At 40.1% G+C, this 14548-nt stretch overlaps 1 protein-coding gene across 1 annotated transcript in view; it reads left to right on the forward strand.

Moving 5' to 3' along the window:
* LGR5 (leucine rich repeat containing G protein-coupled receptor 5) overlaps positions 1-14548 on the forward strand; it is a 147552-nt gene that overhangs the window by 96237 nt on the left and 36767 nt on the right. The window contains exon 4 of the mRNA XM_009181214.4: positions 786-857. Within this exon, the coding sequence (XP_009179478.2) occupies positions 786-857 (72 nt within the window). The remainder of the gene's footprint in view (positions 1-785; positions 858-14548) is intronic.

Raw genomic sequence — 14548 nt, forward strand, 5'->3', positions numbered from 1 at the left:
GAAAAACTGTTCAAGTTTTTCAAGTGCAAGTGCAGAAACACAAATACTTCACAAAAAGAATTTAGCTTATATCAAAATACAGCCATGCAGAGAAGGTAGACAATTTTAGCATCCTACCGTTATCCTTATTTCCATTTGGTGTAATCTATACAAGCAGCAGGATGATCCTTTAAAAACATACATAACAGCATGTCATTTTCGTACATATGCCCTTCAACAGTGGTTTCTCATCACACATAAAATAAGGCCTTATGTTGGCCGGGAAGCCCTCCATGAGATGGTCTCAGGCTCTCTCTCTCCCAACCTCAAGTCCTCACTCATTCCTCAGACACAGTTGGTCCTTTGCTGCTCCTTTAACAAGTCAAGCAAGCTCCCTCCAACCTCCAGCCCTTGTACTTACTCTTCCCTTTTCCTTGGTAACTTCCCAAATGTTCACAAGGATTTTCTACCTGTCTTCCTTCTGGTCTCCAGTTAAATATCACCTTTCAGAGAGACCTTCCCTGACCACCTTTAAAATAAAAATCTCACCCCCTATACCATCTATCCCAAATTCATAGTTTTGTTTTTTATTCATAGTACTTATCACTTGTCTCATGTTATATTAATATATTCATTTGTTCATCTTTAATTATCTTCACTCTTCACAGGAATTTAAGCTCCCCAAAAGATAAGACTTTGTCTGATGCTCTGTTGTTTTTCTGACACCTGGAACAGTGCCTGGCCCTGTTATGGCCTGTTATTGTTCATTTTTTTTAACATTTTTCTTTATTTCTTTTAACATACAGTATGCTGCAGAATAATCAGCTAAGACAGGTACCCACAGAAGCTCTGCAGAACTTGCGAAGCCTTCAATCCCTGTAAGTATAGTAGACATTGCAAAATATATTTAAGATCAATTTGGGAAAAGCATTGAAATGTTCAGTTGGCCATTTTAGTATATTCCTTGGTTGGAAGTCATACCTAAATAAATTGTGAATGAGAGCCTATTAGAGCAACAACTCTTCATTGTCTCATTGAGCAGTATGTATGGGAGGAACCAGTGTTCAAGTTTGGGGTTTTAGGGTGGACATTTAATTTCAGCACCTCCAGTCCAAAGCACTACTTCCAAGATCCTGTCCTACATTCCCCTGTAATATTCTTGCTTCTGAATTCAAATAAGAAATAATGCTTTCCTTTTACTTAAAAAAATAGATGCTGTATTAGGAGATATACCTAATGTAAATGATGAGTTAATGGATGCAGCCCACCAACATGGCACGTGTATACATATGTAACAAAACCTGCATGTTGTGCACATGTACCCTAGAACTTAAAGTATAATTTAAAAAATAAATAAATGAAAAATAGATGCTGTAATCTAGACATTTTGACATCTTTGATTTATTCTGTTTTTAGATTGAGTTGTCTTGTAATCAAGTTTTTTTGAGTCAAATAAAGGCTTACTTTTTTTAGTACTGCCTATATAATACATTAGGGATCCTCAAGTCAGGAGCCTAAGATCTACTGGTATATTCTGAAGCTTCCCCATCACAGAACACAGATGTGCAGACGTAGCCATAAACAATCCCACAGATACAAACATGCCTTAGACTCACACACCACACACAAACACATGGACTCACAGAGGTGCTGGTGTTCCCTACTCTGAATCCACAACTTTTCCATCAGGAGTTTCCTACCCCCCTACACACACTGATGGAAAACTTCTGAATAAATAAAATTACTCACAAAAGAACATTCTCACCAGCTAAATGTTTTGGAGCTTGTATTGTAAGCAGTTGATTGTAGTGATTACTTGGCAAGTCTATACCACTACTGTTTCGTCAGTAAATCTTCCTCCCATTAGAATGTGTGTTTACAAAATATTGCATGATTTCCAATATATCACACATGTGTGATATATGCTCTAATTTTACTTACACTGGAGGTACACATCTGCCAAACAAAATACTGGGTTGTAGTTCGTGATGAGGAAGATAAATGCATTAAAAGGGCAAATAAATATTGATAAACATTGTGGACTCCAGCTGAAAATTGTTGTAAAGAATCCTTTGGTTAATAATTACATATAGTTTGCTTAATGCCTTTTACTGAGGTAACATAGAGGGAGGACTGTGAGATTTGAAGATGATACTTTCGTCCTTTGATCTTTTTTTTTTTTAAATGAAAGAAAATCTGTGCTCGAGATCATTTTAAGCCTTTTACTCCAGTCAAACAAAGTGACTTCCTAGGTTTTCACCAGCCTATAGATAAACAAGCCCACAAGGGCCCCTTTGTGGTATGGGATAGGTCTGTTGTATTTTCTGGAGCTCCTTAATGTCATGACCGTATCACTTCTCCTTTGTTGCACAAGCCTTTACCTGAAGGAAAGAAGAAACAGCTGGAGAAGCAAAACAGCCTCAAGTTGGGGCATCTGTGTAAGGGTACCGGGATCTAGTGGTTAAATTGAAACGGAGATAATGGCGGTAGCCAATAGGAACTTTAAACAGCTGCCAGGCAGGCAGTAGATAGAAGGATAAGAGTTTGTAACCAAAAGCCACTATCAGCTGAAAGAAGATCACAAACAGAACACAAGCAGAAGTGAACTCTTTGAGAAAGAGAAAACCATGAATCTTTTGTTCGCTGGAACTGGTGGTGCCTCTCTGATAAAGGTGTTCAGATTTAGTTTCTTACAGTCTAGGTATTTACTGTTCACCAGGTGTCTCTACATTTGGTTTCTGGTTTGCAAAAAGAATAACGTTTTGAAACTTTATAAATATGTGTTCCCTGTGAAAAGGTCAAGGGTTAACTTTCTGGTTTGACAGTGACCACATCCAAACTAAAGGATCTAGATGGATCCTCGGCCCCCAGTTCACATTGGATTGTATCAGCTGAGTTATGCAATGTTTGTCAGGGGCCCCTTTGTCCAGGGCACAGACAGACCAGTGTGAGTGCTGAATGTTGGTAATGTGTGCCGGTGGACCACTTTTTCTCACTGATATTTTTTGTGCTGCTCTGATACGAGACTTAAGAGTTGTCAAAAAAAAAAAAAAAAAAAAAAAAAAAAGCATGATACTTTGGGCGATTAAAGTGGGAGGATCACTTGAAGCCAGGAGTTTGACACCAGGTTGGGCAACATAGTGAGATGCCCCCCACCACCTCTACAAAATAAAAATTTAAAAACTTAGCTGGGTGTGGTGACATGTGCCTGCGATCCCAGCTAGTTGGGAGGCTGAAGCAGGAGGATGACTTGGTCCAAGAGTTTGAGGTTACAGTTTACAGTGAGCTATGATCATGCCACTGCACTCCAGCCTGAGCTACAGAGCAAGACCCCACAGCAAAGAAAGAGAGGAGAAGAGAAGAGAAGAGAAGAGAAGGATAAACATAGGCTGAACCACCAACCCTGCAGACACCATATTGTACCAACAAAAGGAGTACCCCACCTATACATACACCAGGCCAGTTTGGAGGTTTAGGTCACATTGTGCCCCTTTAAAGTTCTATTGTTGTCCTGGTTTTAAAGTATTTAATTGTAGCTTCTCTTTCTTCCTTTAAGCACTTATAAAAATAAAAACATTAGTTTGAGTTTACTGGTCATTACAAACATGCATTCCTTATCCATTCTCCATTCATTTTCCAGGCCATATGTTAGCCTCTGTGCTTCCACATCAATGAAGTAATGATGAGGGTAGGACTCTGCCTCATCCACACTGCCAACATCTGGGAAGCCTCCACTCCATTGCCATCTCTTCTTGGACTGGAGTCAAGCCTTAGATCTTCACTTAGACTTTTTTTCTACATGGCTTCTCTTTTTTTTTCTTTTCACTCTCTTGAATTCACTTTATTTTTCTCCACATTATTATATTTCTTGGATTATACATTCACTCTTTAAGAAGCACTCTACACTTGATAGGGGCTGTGTGCTCACTGTCTTTCTACATGCCTGGCCTTGTATAAAGAGTAATGGCAAAAACCACATTTTCTTTTGCACCAACTGAATAACTTCTACAGTGGGCCTTCTGAACACTGACTGCAAATAAGATTCATCTGGAAAGACCTGACACCTAGGCTGCAGCCTAGAACAATTAAAATCAGAATCTCTGGCCAGGTGTGGTGGCTCATGCCTATAATCTCAGCATTTTGGGAGGCTGAGGTGGGAGGATCACTTGAACCCAGGAGTTTGAGACCAGCCTGGACAACATAGTGAGACCCCTGTCTCTCTATAAAAAATTAAAAAGTTAGCTGGGCATGGTGGCCTGCGCCTGTAATCCCAGCTACACATGAGGCTGAGGTGGGAGGATCACTTGAGCACAACAAGAACTCAAGGGTACAGTGAGCCCTGATCATGCCACTGCACTCCAGCCTGGGCGAGAGAGCAAGACCATATCTCAAAAAAAAAAAAAAAAAAAAAAAAAAAGAATCTCTGAGGATAGGACTCATGCATGCACTAGTGTTTTCTAACTGGCTTAATTGCATAGTTAAGTATTTCCTAAGTGAAAATTAGGAAAACTATTGACCTGACCTGGAGCATTCCCTCAGATGATCTACAAAGTATTCTCCTGAACTCTTTTCCAACCTGAAATTATAAGCTCGAGCAATGTAGCGAGATGCTGTCTCTAAAAATAATTAAGTAAATAAATACAATTGGCTGGGTGTCACATGCATGACTGTAGTCCCACCAATCATGGTGGAGGCTGAGGTGGGAGGATCACTTGAGCCCAGGAATTTGAGGCGGCAGTGAGCTATGATCCTGCCACTGCACTCTAGCCTGGGCAATATAGAGCAAGACCCTGCCTCTGAAAAAAAAGAAAAGAAATACCTGAAATAATAACAAAATCCATACTTTGCATTCTACTATGAGCTAATAATATACTTAAAATATAAAAGTCAGGCATTGTCGCGTTTGTGTTTAATTGAAAACAGCTTGCATGCCTATGCATTCCACTGATAACCCGGGGAGATAAAGTTAAGAGGCCACATGCTCTATCACCCTGCTATTCAGATTTGTTCTGTGGGCCAGCAGCATCAGCACCGCCTGAGAAATGCAGAACACTGGGTCTCAGCTCTGTCTTACTTAATAAAAATCTTCATTTTAACAAAATCCTAGGTGATTCGTATGCAAAATGCATTTGAGAAATTAAAATTGTTAGTGTTCTAGAACACTAACAAAGTGGTCCACAAATCAAAAATGGTTGAAAACGACTGACATAGATCATTTGCATTCTTTGCTCCACCCATATACACTTGGTTTCCTTGAATAAAGTTTAGGAAATTTGATATATTGAAATTGGTAACATTGCTGTGAGGAAGAAACAAATTGTGCTCATGTTTCAAGGAATGTTAATTTTCCATTTATTACACATATACAAAAGATGCTTTGTTTTGTTCATAATGGAAACACATAGGTACACTTGTGGTTTTTTTGTTTTGTTTTGTTTTTTGAGATGGAGTCTCAATCTGTCACCCAGGCTGGAGTACAGTGGTGCGATCTCAGCTCACTGCAACCTCCACCTCCCAGGTTCAAGCGATTCTCCTGCCTCAGTCTCCTAAGTAGCTGGGATTGGAGGCACCTGCCACCACGGCTGGCTAATTTTTTGTATTTTTGTAGAGACAGGGTTTCACTATGTTGGCCAGGCTGGTCTCGAACACCTGACCTCAAGTAATCCGCCTGTCTTGGCCTCCCAAAGTGCTGGGATTACAGGAGTGAGCCACAGTGCCCAGGACACTTGTGTTCTTTTAACTCTTCTGATGCTAACCAATTGCTGGGCTAAGGAATAAGAGTGCAGGCCCACAAGCCAGAGCCCAGAAGCCCAGAGCCTGCCCCTGTACAGCATGTACATTTGGCTTCTGACATGGCAGTGACTGCCCAGACACCAATTAGATTTTTTGTAATGTAATCAAATATAACCTAATTTCCTTTCTGTTTTTTGGAAGGGAATAGGAAATGTAATCAGAATTCACAGTAAGCTGTATTTTACCAAAAAACTTTTGGCAGTGTAGACATTTGAGGACTAGCATCAGATTACAGTGATTTGATGGAAACTCAAAACTTAACCCTCCCGTACCCTCACACTTCTATGTTAATAGTTAAGAAATCAATCTATAAAGAAAAATCATTGCTTCATTTGTGATCATCATTAATGAATTTTAAGCAACTCACTGTCACTAGTGAAGTTCAGGATGATCAGAGAGAGTTACGTATTCATGTTTGTCCAGATAACCAGAGTATTATTTAATGCATGTTGGTTTTTATTCCAAGTGTGCACAAGTGAAGCTAACTGTGGAATGTGCATAATCGCAAAGGTAGTAGGTTGGTAAATAGGAAGTGAAAGAAGAATTAAACATATCTTTATTATTGTCTCTATTCTCCAATTAACTAATATTCATCTTCAGAATATGACTGTATTTTAAAACCCAAGAATAATGTATAATTCCTCCCTGGCACATCTTATTATGATATCATCTTCAGGGCTATAGAACCCACCCCTGGACTCTATAAAATGTCAATAACTTCATCAGACTCTGCATGGTAGTCTTTTCCTTACAGTAGTCAAAAAAGAGAGAGAAACTAAGAGAGAGGAATAGGTAGGAGGAAGAGATGGGGCTCAAGTGCTGAGCAGAAAGTAAGACAAGCCTAGGACCAGGAGCAGTTTTCTCCCATTAGCATCCAGGAGCCTAACTGGCTTCAGACATGGGATGTAGAATAGGAAGGAAGAAACAGAAGACAAGGAAGTGGAAGCAGACCAAAACAAAGGAAGATGAGGTAGCCAAAAGAGTAAGATTAAAGGATCAAAGGGGTTTAAAAAAAAAAAAAGTGGTTTTAGTATTGGTGACATTCCTTCCACTAAAATAGTCTCCAGAAACAGAAATCACAAGCCTACACAATAAAAATGAACCATGATTTTAGTTTGTTTTGCTTTCTTCACAAAAGTGCCAGGATGTTAGGTACGTATTGGGATGGAGGTGGACTTAGAAGTTCTAGAGGCCAAAGCATTTGTCTATTGCACAGTGAAGCGTTCACTTCACAGAACCATATGCAGATCAGCACCCAGTGAATTCTTGGGAGGAGGCAAAGTTTTGCCCTGATTCTTCTCCAATTTAAACATTAGGGGAGAATTATTTTAACAGGAAAAGCTCTTTCTACATAATGTTTACAAGAAGAGAGAGCTAAAATTGGAGCATTGTCCACAGAATCATATAAGGAGGGAAAAGCGAATACTTTATGCAATAGCCATGCATGAAAGATTCTTATATCAGGTTACCTGCCAGTCCTGTGATAAATTGCATATATGGCCGTCCTATCAGAGAAATAAAGAGAACATGGGTGTTATGGAATGAAAAGTAAAATAAATTTGTTTAAAGCTTGTGATGTAAAATGAAGGTTAACTTTGGAAAGTAGATTGGACTCTTGGCTACAGAGATGACAGCCATATAAATGAGGCAGAGTCTTTCTGCGTTTTCAGGATAAACAGGGTCTGTGATCAGTTGTGAGGAGAGGAAAGCACATAAGGAAAGCAGCAGAGAATGGGAATATTGCAAAGACAAAAATTAGAATGTGGAATTGAATACACATCCATAGTTATCAAAGCAGCAGCCTCCCATATTTATTAAACAGTTTTACTTGCATCATCACATTTTGTCCTCACAGAAACCTCATGAAGTAGGTGCTGAGATTATTCCTTCCTTAGTACTGAGGAAGCAAAGAGAGCAGAGAGGTCAGCTGATCTTCCCAAGGTCACATGGTTTCTAACGGAGTCAGGCTAGAGGTGAGTCTGGGATAAGAGCCCTGTTTTGCCACCAGATTCCAGAATCTGCCCATTTCACCACCACATTATCTTACCTCTCTCAGAGAATCCTCTGCAGAAAATGGGCACTGATGAGAAGAAGGAAAGGCTTGACAGAAACACATATTACCTGTAGACATATAATTGTGAATGTTTATAAAAAGAAAGGGAAGTTGGAATGTTGCAAAACGGAAAGAAAAAAATAAAAGAAGGGAAGGCAACAGTATCAAAGCGTGAGCCAGTCAGCCTTTTCGACTGTTTCTCTGTGCATTTAGTTGTCTGGTCCCTCACTACCTGTGAGGTAGAAACTGTCTCCACTTTTCTGAAGAGGAAACCGTAGGTGAGAAAGTGAAAGGCATCCTGCCACTAATGCAAAGGTAAGGTCTGATTAGACAAAGACAAGAAAGAAGAGCTTTCCAGACAGAAGGAACTATGTGTGCAACTCCTTACAGTGGTGGGGGAAACCTGGTATATCAAGAAACAGAAGGTCAGTGCAGCTGAGGCAGCAGTGAGGTGGAGAGACTTGCAAGAAGAGCACATCTAGTGAGGCAGGTGGAGGCCAGACCCTTTGAAAGACATTTGGGACATGTCAAGGATCTCAGTCTTTATTGTAAAAGCAATGGGAATCCTTTGGAGAGTTTTAAGGCTGGCAGGTGGGGGTACTCAGACTTGTGTCACTGCAATAGTCTAGGAGAGAAAGGAGAACTTCATCAGGGTAGGGACAGTGGAGATGAAGAAAGGGAGATGGATTTGAGAAATATCTAGGAGATGAAATTACCAGTGTTTGATAATGAATTGGCTATGAAGAATGAAGCAGAAAGAGGTGTGGAGAATAATTTCTAAGTTTCTGGTTTATACAGCCATGTGCTTACTGAAGCCAGTCACTGGACAAGACACACTGGGAGACGGCTATACATATTTGGGGAGTATGTGGTTCTGGGATAATGAGTTTGGTCTTGAGCGCTTGTGTTTAAGGAGGAACAACTAAGTAGAGATGCCACATAGTTTGAAATCCAGATCTGGACTGAAAGATAAAACAAGTAAAATCTAGTTTAGGCCCCCCAACCATGCATTTCTCTTCACCTAACACTTTATTATAATGATTGATTTGTCTGACTACCCTTTAGAAAACATGCTCCGTAATGGTTGGGACCATGCCTCCCTGGTTTACTGCTAGATCTTCAGCACCAGGTAGAGTACCTATGACAAAGAAAGCACTAGGACGTACTTATCGAACTGAACTGAAACCTCAAACTCTAAGTGTTGATCTAGATGGCTACCTAGACGAGACTGGGCACATTCAGGGTGATATGGCCAGAGGCTAGTCAGCCACTCAAAGTCAGTTCATCTCCTCTAGTTTAACTGTAACCTGCATTCATTCATCTCCCTGGGTCCAAACTCTTACCTCTATACCCTGGCTTTCCCACATGCCTTTCTTGGGCTGGGAGTTGGACCCAGTGGTTCCTGCAGAGATTTTAGAGTTGATCTATCTGCCAGAATTAGTTTTCCCATTGTCTCAGCTGAGGATTCCCCATTCCAAGAGTAAGACGCAGGAAAGAACCATGATATTAAGTCTTGGAAGGTTAATGAGATTCAGATAGGCAGTGAGTAGGGGATGCTCATGAACACAAGGCCCAGAAGTACTGTGGGAAAGAGCCAGGAAAGAGACTTGACTGGGACAGAGAAATGAGATAAAAGTTTGGCCAGATAAGGTAAGACGAGAGCTTTGAATATCAGAACAGAAAGTTAGGGTTTAAAAGGAATGATAATGTGGAAGAACTGTAGATTTCTAACAGGGGGATTATTTAGAGTGTAACTTTAGGGAGATTAATCTGGCAGCAGCCTACAGGATTAATTGAAGAGATAAGAGATCAAAGGCAAAAGGACCAGCTCAGAGGCTGTTGCAGTAATGCAGGTGTGAAGAGATAAGAGAATTAACTAGACAGTGGAAATGGAAAGTCTCGGAGATGAAGATAAATGGAAAGAACTTGATGAATGATTGTTTGGAAGGCAATGGAAGATTCAAAAATGACCCCTAGATTTTAACCCTGGTGATACCTGGAAGACTAATGGTGCCCCTGATAGAAAAAGGGTCTTCGTTTTCTATGAAGAAAAATAAAACTGAAGAAGTTATTGCTCACATTACATTGGCTGTAGATCATCTCCTTGCTACAGTATTCACAGCAGTGGTGATCTCTGAGCTCACCAAGCAACTTTTAATGTAATTTGACTTTAAAATATATTCCTTATTGGAGTCTTGCACTCCTCAAAGATGCCAGAGAGACAGAGGTTTGGTTCCTTTAGACACTTCATCTGGCTCCTAGTCAAGACAGCTGATTAGTCTCTAAATTACTGCATTTCAATGAACCTGTAGACTTTTATCTCTCCCCAAGCTGGAGAGGGGGAAATTCTTTGTTTTTTTTTTTTTTTTTTTTTTTTGTTAACCATTTCAGAGGTAAGTCTAAAGCAATAATTTTTCTTCCTACTGGCCACCTTAAGTTTACCAGTACATAAGATGGTGATTAGAAAGACAAAAGCACAAATTTCCCATATAAGCTATCATGTTATTTAATATCTTCCTAGATAGGCTTAATATCTCCCTAGATATTAATTTGGAATCACACATGATGGTCTCCATAAATATTAAAAAAAATAACCACCACCACAACAAAAGTGACTCTGGTGTTATTGTGAAGAATTAATATAAATCATTATGGATTCAAGATGTAAGAGTACATATAGATTAAATAATAGCCCAATAGTATCATAATAATTCTGTGACAAATTTAGCTCCAATGATCCACTGATTCCAGGGCAATAAAATTTCAATGCAGTAAATTTTCTCACAACAAAAAATGTATGTACTTTGTTAAACTGTAATATATGCAGATACAGAACTACACGATTTTCACTTTATTGAAAAAGTAAAATAATAATCAAGAATGCTTTCATTTCTTAAAATTTATAAATGAACTAAATTGCTGTGGTTTTTTGGCTATCATGACTTGTTCAAAGTGGTCTCACAAAATGTACAATATACTGTTTAAGAGGGTTGGTCACTTCTTTAAAACTTATTTTTTAAAAATGCTCATCCAGGCTGGGAGCCGTGACTCACACCTGTAAACCCAGAACTTTGGGAAGCCGAGGCAGGAGGATTGCTTAAGCCCAGGAGTTCAAGACCAGCCTAGGCAACATGGCAAGACTCCATCTCTACAAAAGTAAAAAAATAAAAATAAATATTTTTATAATGCTCATCCAGCCGGGCACAGTGGCTCACACCTGTAGTCCTAGCACTTTCGGAGGCTGAGGCGGGAGGATCACTTGAGATCAGGAGTTTGAGACCAACCTGGCCAACATGGTGAAATCCCGTCTCTACCAAAAAATACAAAAAATTAGCTGGGTGGCCGGGCGCGGTGGCTCACACCTGTAATCCTAGCACTTTGGGAGGCCGAGGCGGGCGGATCACAAGGTCAGGAGATCGAGACCACGGTGAAACACCGTCTCTACTAAAAATACAAAAAATTAGCCGGGCGCGGTAGTGGGCGCCTGTAGTCCCAGCTACTCAGGAGGCTGAGGCAGGAGAATGGCGTGAATCCAGGAGGCGGAGCTTGCAGTGAGCCGAGATCGCGCCACTGCACTCCAGCCTGGGGGACACAGCAAGACTCCGTCTCAAAAAAAAAAAAAAAATTAGCTGGGCATGGTGGTGCACACCTGTGGTCCCAGCTGCTCTGCTCAGGAGGCTGAGGTGGAAGAATCACTTGAACCCAGGAGGCAGAGGTTTCAGTGAGCTGAGATCCTGCCACTGCACTCCAGCGTGAGTGACAGAGTGAGACCCTGTCTCAAAAAATAAGTAAATGCCCATCCAAATATAAAATAGCAATATCAGTCATAAAAATGCATTGCTTCATAACTCTGTTTATTACAAGAATCCCTATAAACTGTATTATGCAGCTGCAACATTCTTCACACTTTTGGCTTTTTTTTTCCTCCAAGTCATCCATGTTAATAATTGACATTTTTACAGTCATCTCAGATATGGAATTAACCAAGATCAATGGCTTATCTTTTGACTAACACTTTACTTATTGTAGTTAATGGCTCATCAAAGACATTCTTAAACAAATATATAAATTTGTGTGATACATTGACAAGGTGTCATATATGAGATATGTATAAAGGGCCATTTTCTGGAACAACAATAGCAATAATGATCTCATTCTCTAATCTTCACAATAACACCATTTATAAATGGAAAGTTTCATCAGGGAGTATGGAGTAGCTTGGCAAAATGTTCCTTGTAAAAGAGAAAATTTACATAATTAACCATTTTTACATAGAAATATTAGGAAGAAAACTTTAAACACAAAGAAAATGAGCTTATTTTATTTGGTGGCGGGGGCAGGTGGGGTTGCCTGAACATAAAAGATTAATTGTTTGAGGCCTAGCACTTTGGGAGGCTGAGGTAGGCAGATCACCAGAGGTCAGGAGTTCAAGACCAGCCTGGAAAACAGGGGGAAACCCTGTCTCTACTAAAAATACAAAAAAAAATAGCTGGGTGTGGTGGCATGCACCTGTAATACCAGCTACTCAGGAGGCTGAGGCAGGAGAATTGCTTGAACCCAGAAGGTGGAGGTTGCAGTGAGCCAAGATTGGGCCACTGCACTCCAGCCTGGGCGACAGAGTGAGACTCGGTCTCAAAAAATATATACATATTAACAGTTTGCCTGTTACCTTCTAGCTCTTTGCCACGTAGAACACATTGATATGACAGAACCACATTCACAGTGAACATGGAGTTATGTTTTATTTTTATTTTACCTAATACTGAGTAACATTCATCTCTGTTCTTGCATGGCCTCCATCTATCCAGTTGCCCAGGCCAGAATGCTGATTCACCATAGCTTCCTCACCTTCCTCACTGGCCACATCTGGGGAGTCACCAAGCTCTACCAGGCCCACATATTTAACATCCCTCATAGTAGGCCCTTCCTCGCCATTTCCACACTTCCTTCAGGTACTCATCTTTCTCACCCTGATGGCTGCCACTGTCTTGTTCACGTACTTTCCCACCAGGCCCTCCTACACATGGCTATTAGAGTGACCTTTCTACAGCACATGTATTATTAGCGCCTCCAGTCAGAAAGCCTACAACACCCTCATTTCAGAGAAACACTTTTATGCAAACCTTGAAGACTGCTGGGAGAGGATGAGTCATTTCTCACAGACAGGTAGCCCAGAAATCTGGGAGTGATGTCATCCAGACTCCACTTAACTTTGGATACTCACAGTTATTGAGGCCTCTTGACCAGGTTCAGTGGTGGGGAGGCAACAACTGGGTCCATAAGAGACAGTCCCCTTGGCCAAGCAGCTTGAGCAGCAGAGCCTCGTCAGTAATTGTGGAGTCTTCAACCTCAAGCCCTCCCTCTGGAGAAGGAGTAATTTCAACACACACCCAAAAGTCATGCCATGACCCCTCCTCATCAGTTGTAGCCCTCTAAGTAACATTGCAAAGACTCATACTTAATAAAACTCTGTTCTTGCACCAGGTGTTGTAATTTTTTTCTCAGCCATTTTAGCCTTTTGGACACCAGCTATTCTATTGCTGGCCTAACACAGAAGATGTGCATCCTCTTTTCTCTGTAATGGAAACCTTACTATAATACTGATTAAAACATGCAGCGTAGCGTACTGATTAAAGAATGTATAGTAAATAGAGAATCACCAGCCCATATGGCAAGAAAATGGCAATCTCCCATAGACAGATGTGAAAGGATAAAGGGTTAAGAAACTTCAGGAAGAATAAAATAAACTTTTAGAGGGAAAAAAATGATACCACTTCCTAAATTTGAAGGTTTTCCTCAAATAATAAAGCCTGTCATTAAACAGTAGAATGCTTACTGTTGACAAAACACATTTATATTTTCTCATTTAATACCCAAAGCAATTCTGTGACATGTGATTCTGCCTTATACATGTGAACATTGGCCCACAGAGAGAGATATCAATATGCCCTCAAATCTTGGAATTAAATGACAGTGTCTTGACCTAAATCTGTGTCTCAAGTCTCCTAATTCAGTGCACTTTCCAGTTTACCACATGCCCATTATGTAGGTGGTTGTAGATGGCATAAGATGTAGGGAAAATTTTTGTTTTACCTATAAATTATACATACTATATACTATAAACTATATGTAACAGACCTCCCCCAAAAGGAACATAAAATCACTATATTTCCCATATAGTGATCACTTTTCAGATGGCATTTCAAGATCATAATTAAGAGCTTTTATTTGAATGAAGACAAGGCCACTCGTTATTGAAAGTGTTTTACTTTGCTGCGCATAACTGCAGACAGGTTTGGGGCTGCTTCTGTCACAATTTCAGTGGATGCTTAAATGGCCAAGATGCCAAGATCGTTGCTAGAAACTTTCTCTGAAAATGTCACCACTTCTTTGACCTTCAGAATGCAGATACTGTAATTGATGATGTGTCAGAAACAAAACTATTTGCCTTGTTGCATTGTGTGTGTATGTGTGTGTCTGTATACACACGCGTAGCAATAATAGTAAAGGCTGAAAAAATAAGGGTGACTTCTATAAGTCTAAATGCAAGCACCTCTAAATTATTTCTATTATGAGGGTTGAAAGAAATAGCCTGCATTTCGCAGAACTGAAATTCAGTGACAATCCAGCACTCATTTTAGCCACTTTTGCTTAAACAAAATTTGAATTTACCTTTATTTTTCTGAATGGTTTCAATGGTCAAAAGACAACAATACAAAGTGC

The sequence above is a fragment of the Papio anubis genome, chromosome 9, assembly GCF_008728515.1.
Source record: "Papio anubis isolate 15944 chromosome 9, Panubis1.0, whole genome shotgun sequence".
Taxonomy (NCBI): Eukaryota; Metazoa; Chordata; class Mammalia; order Primates; family Cercopithecidae; genus Papio; species Papio anubis.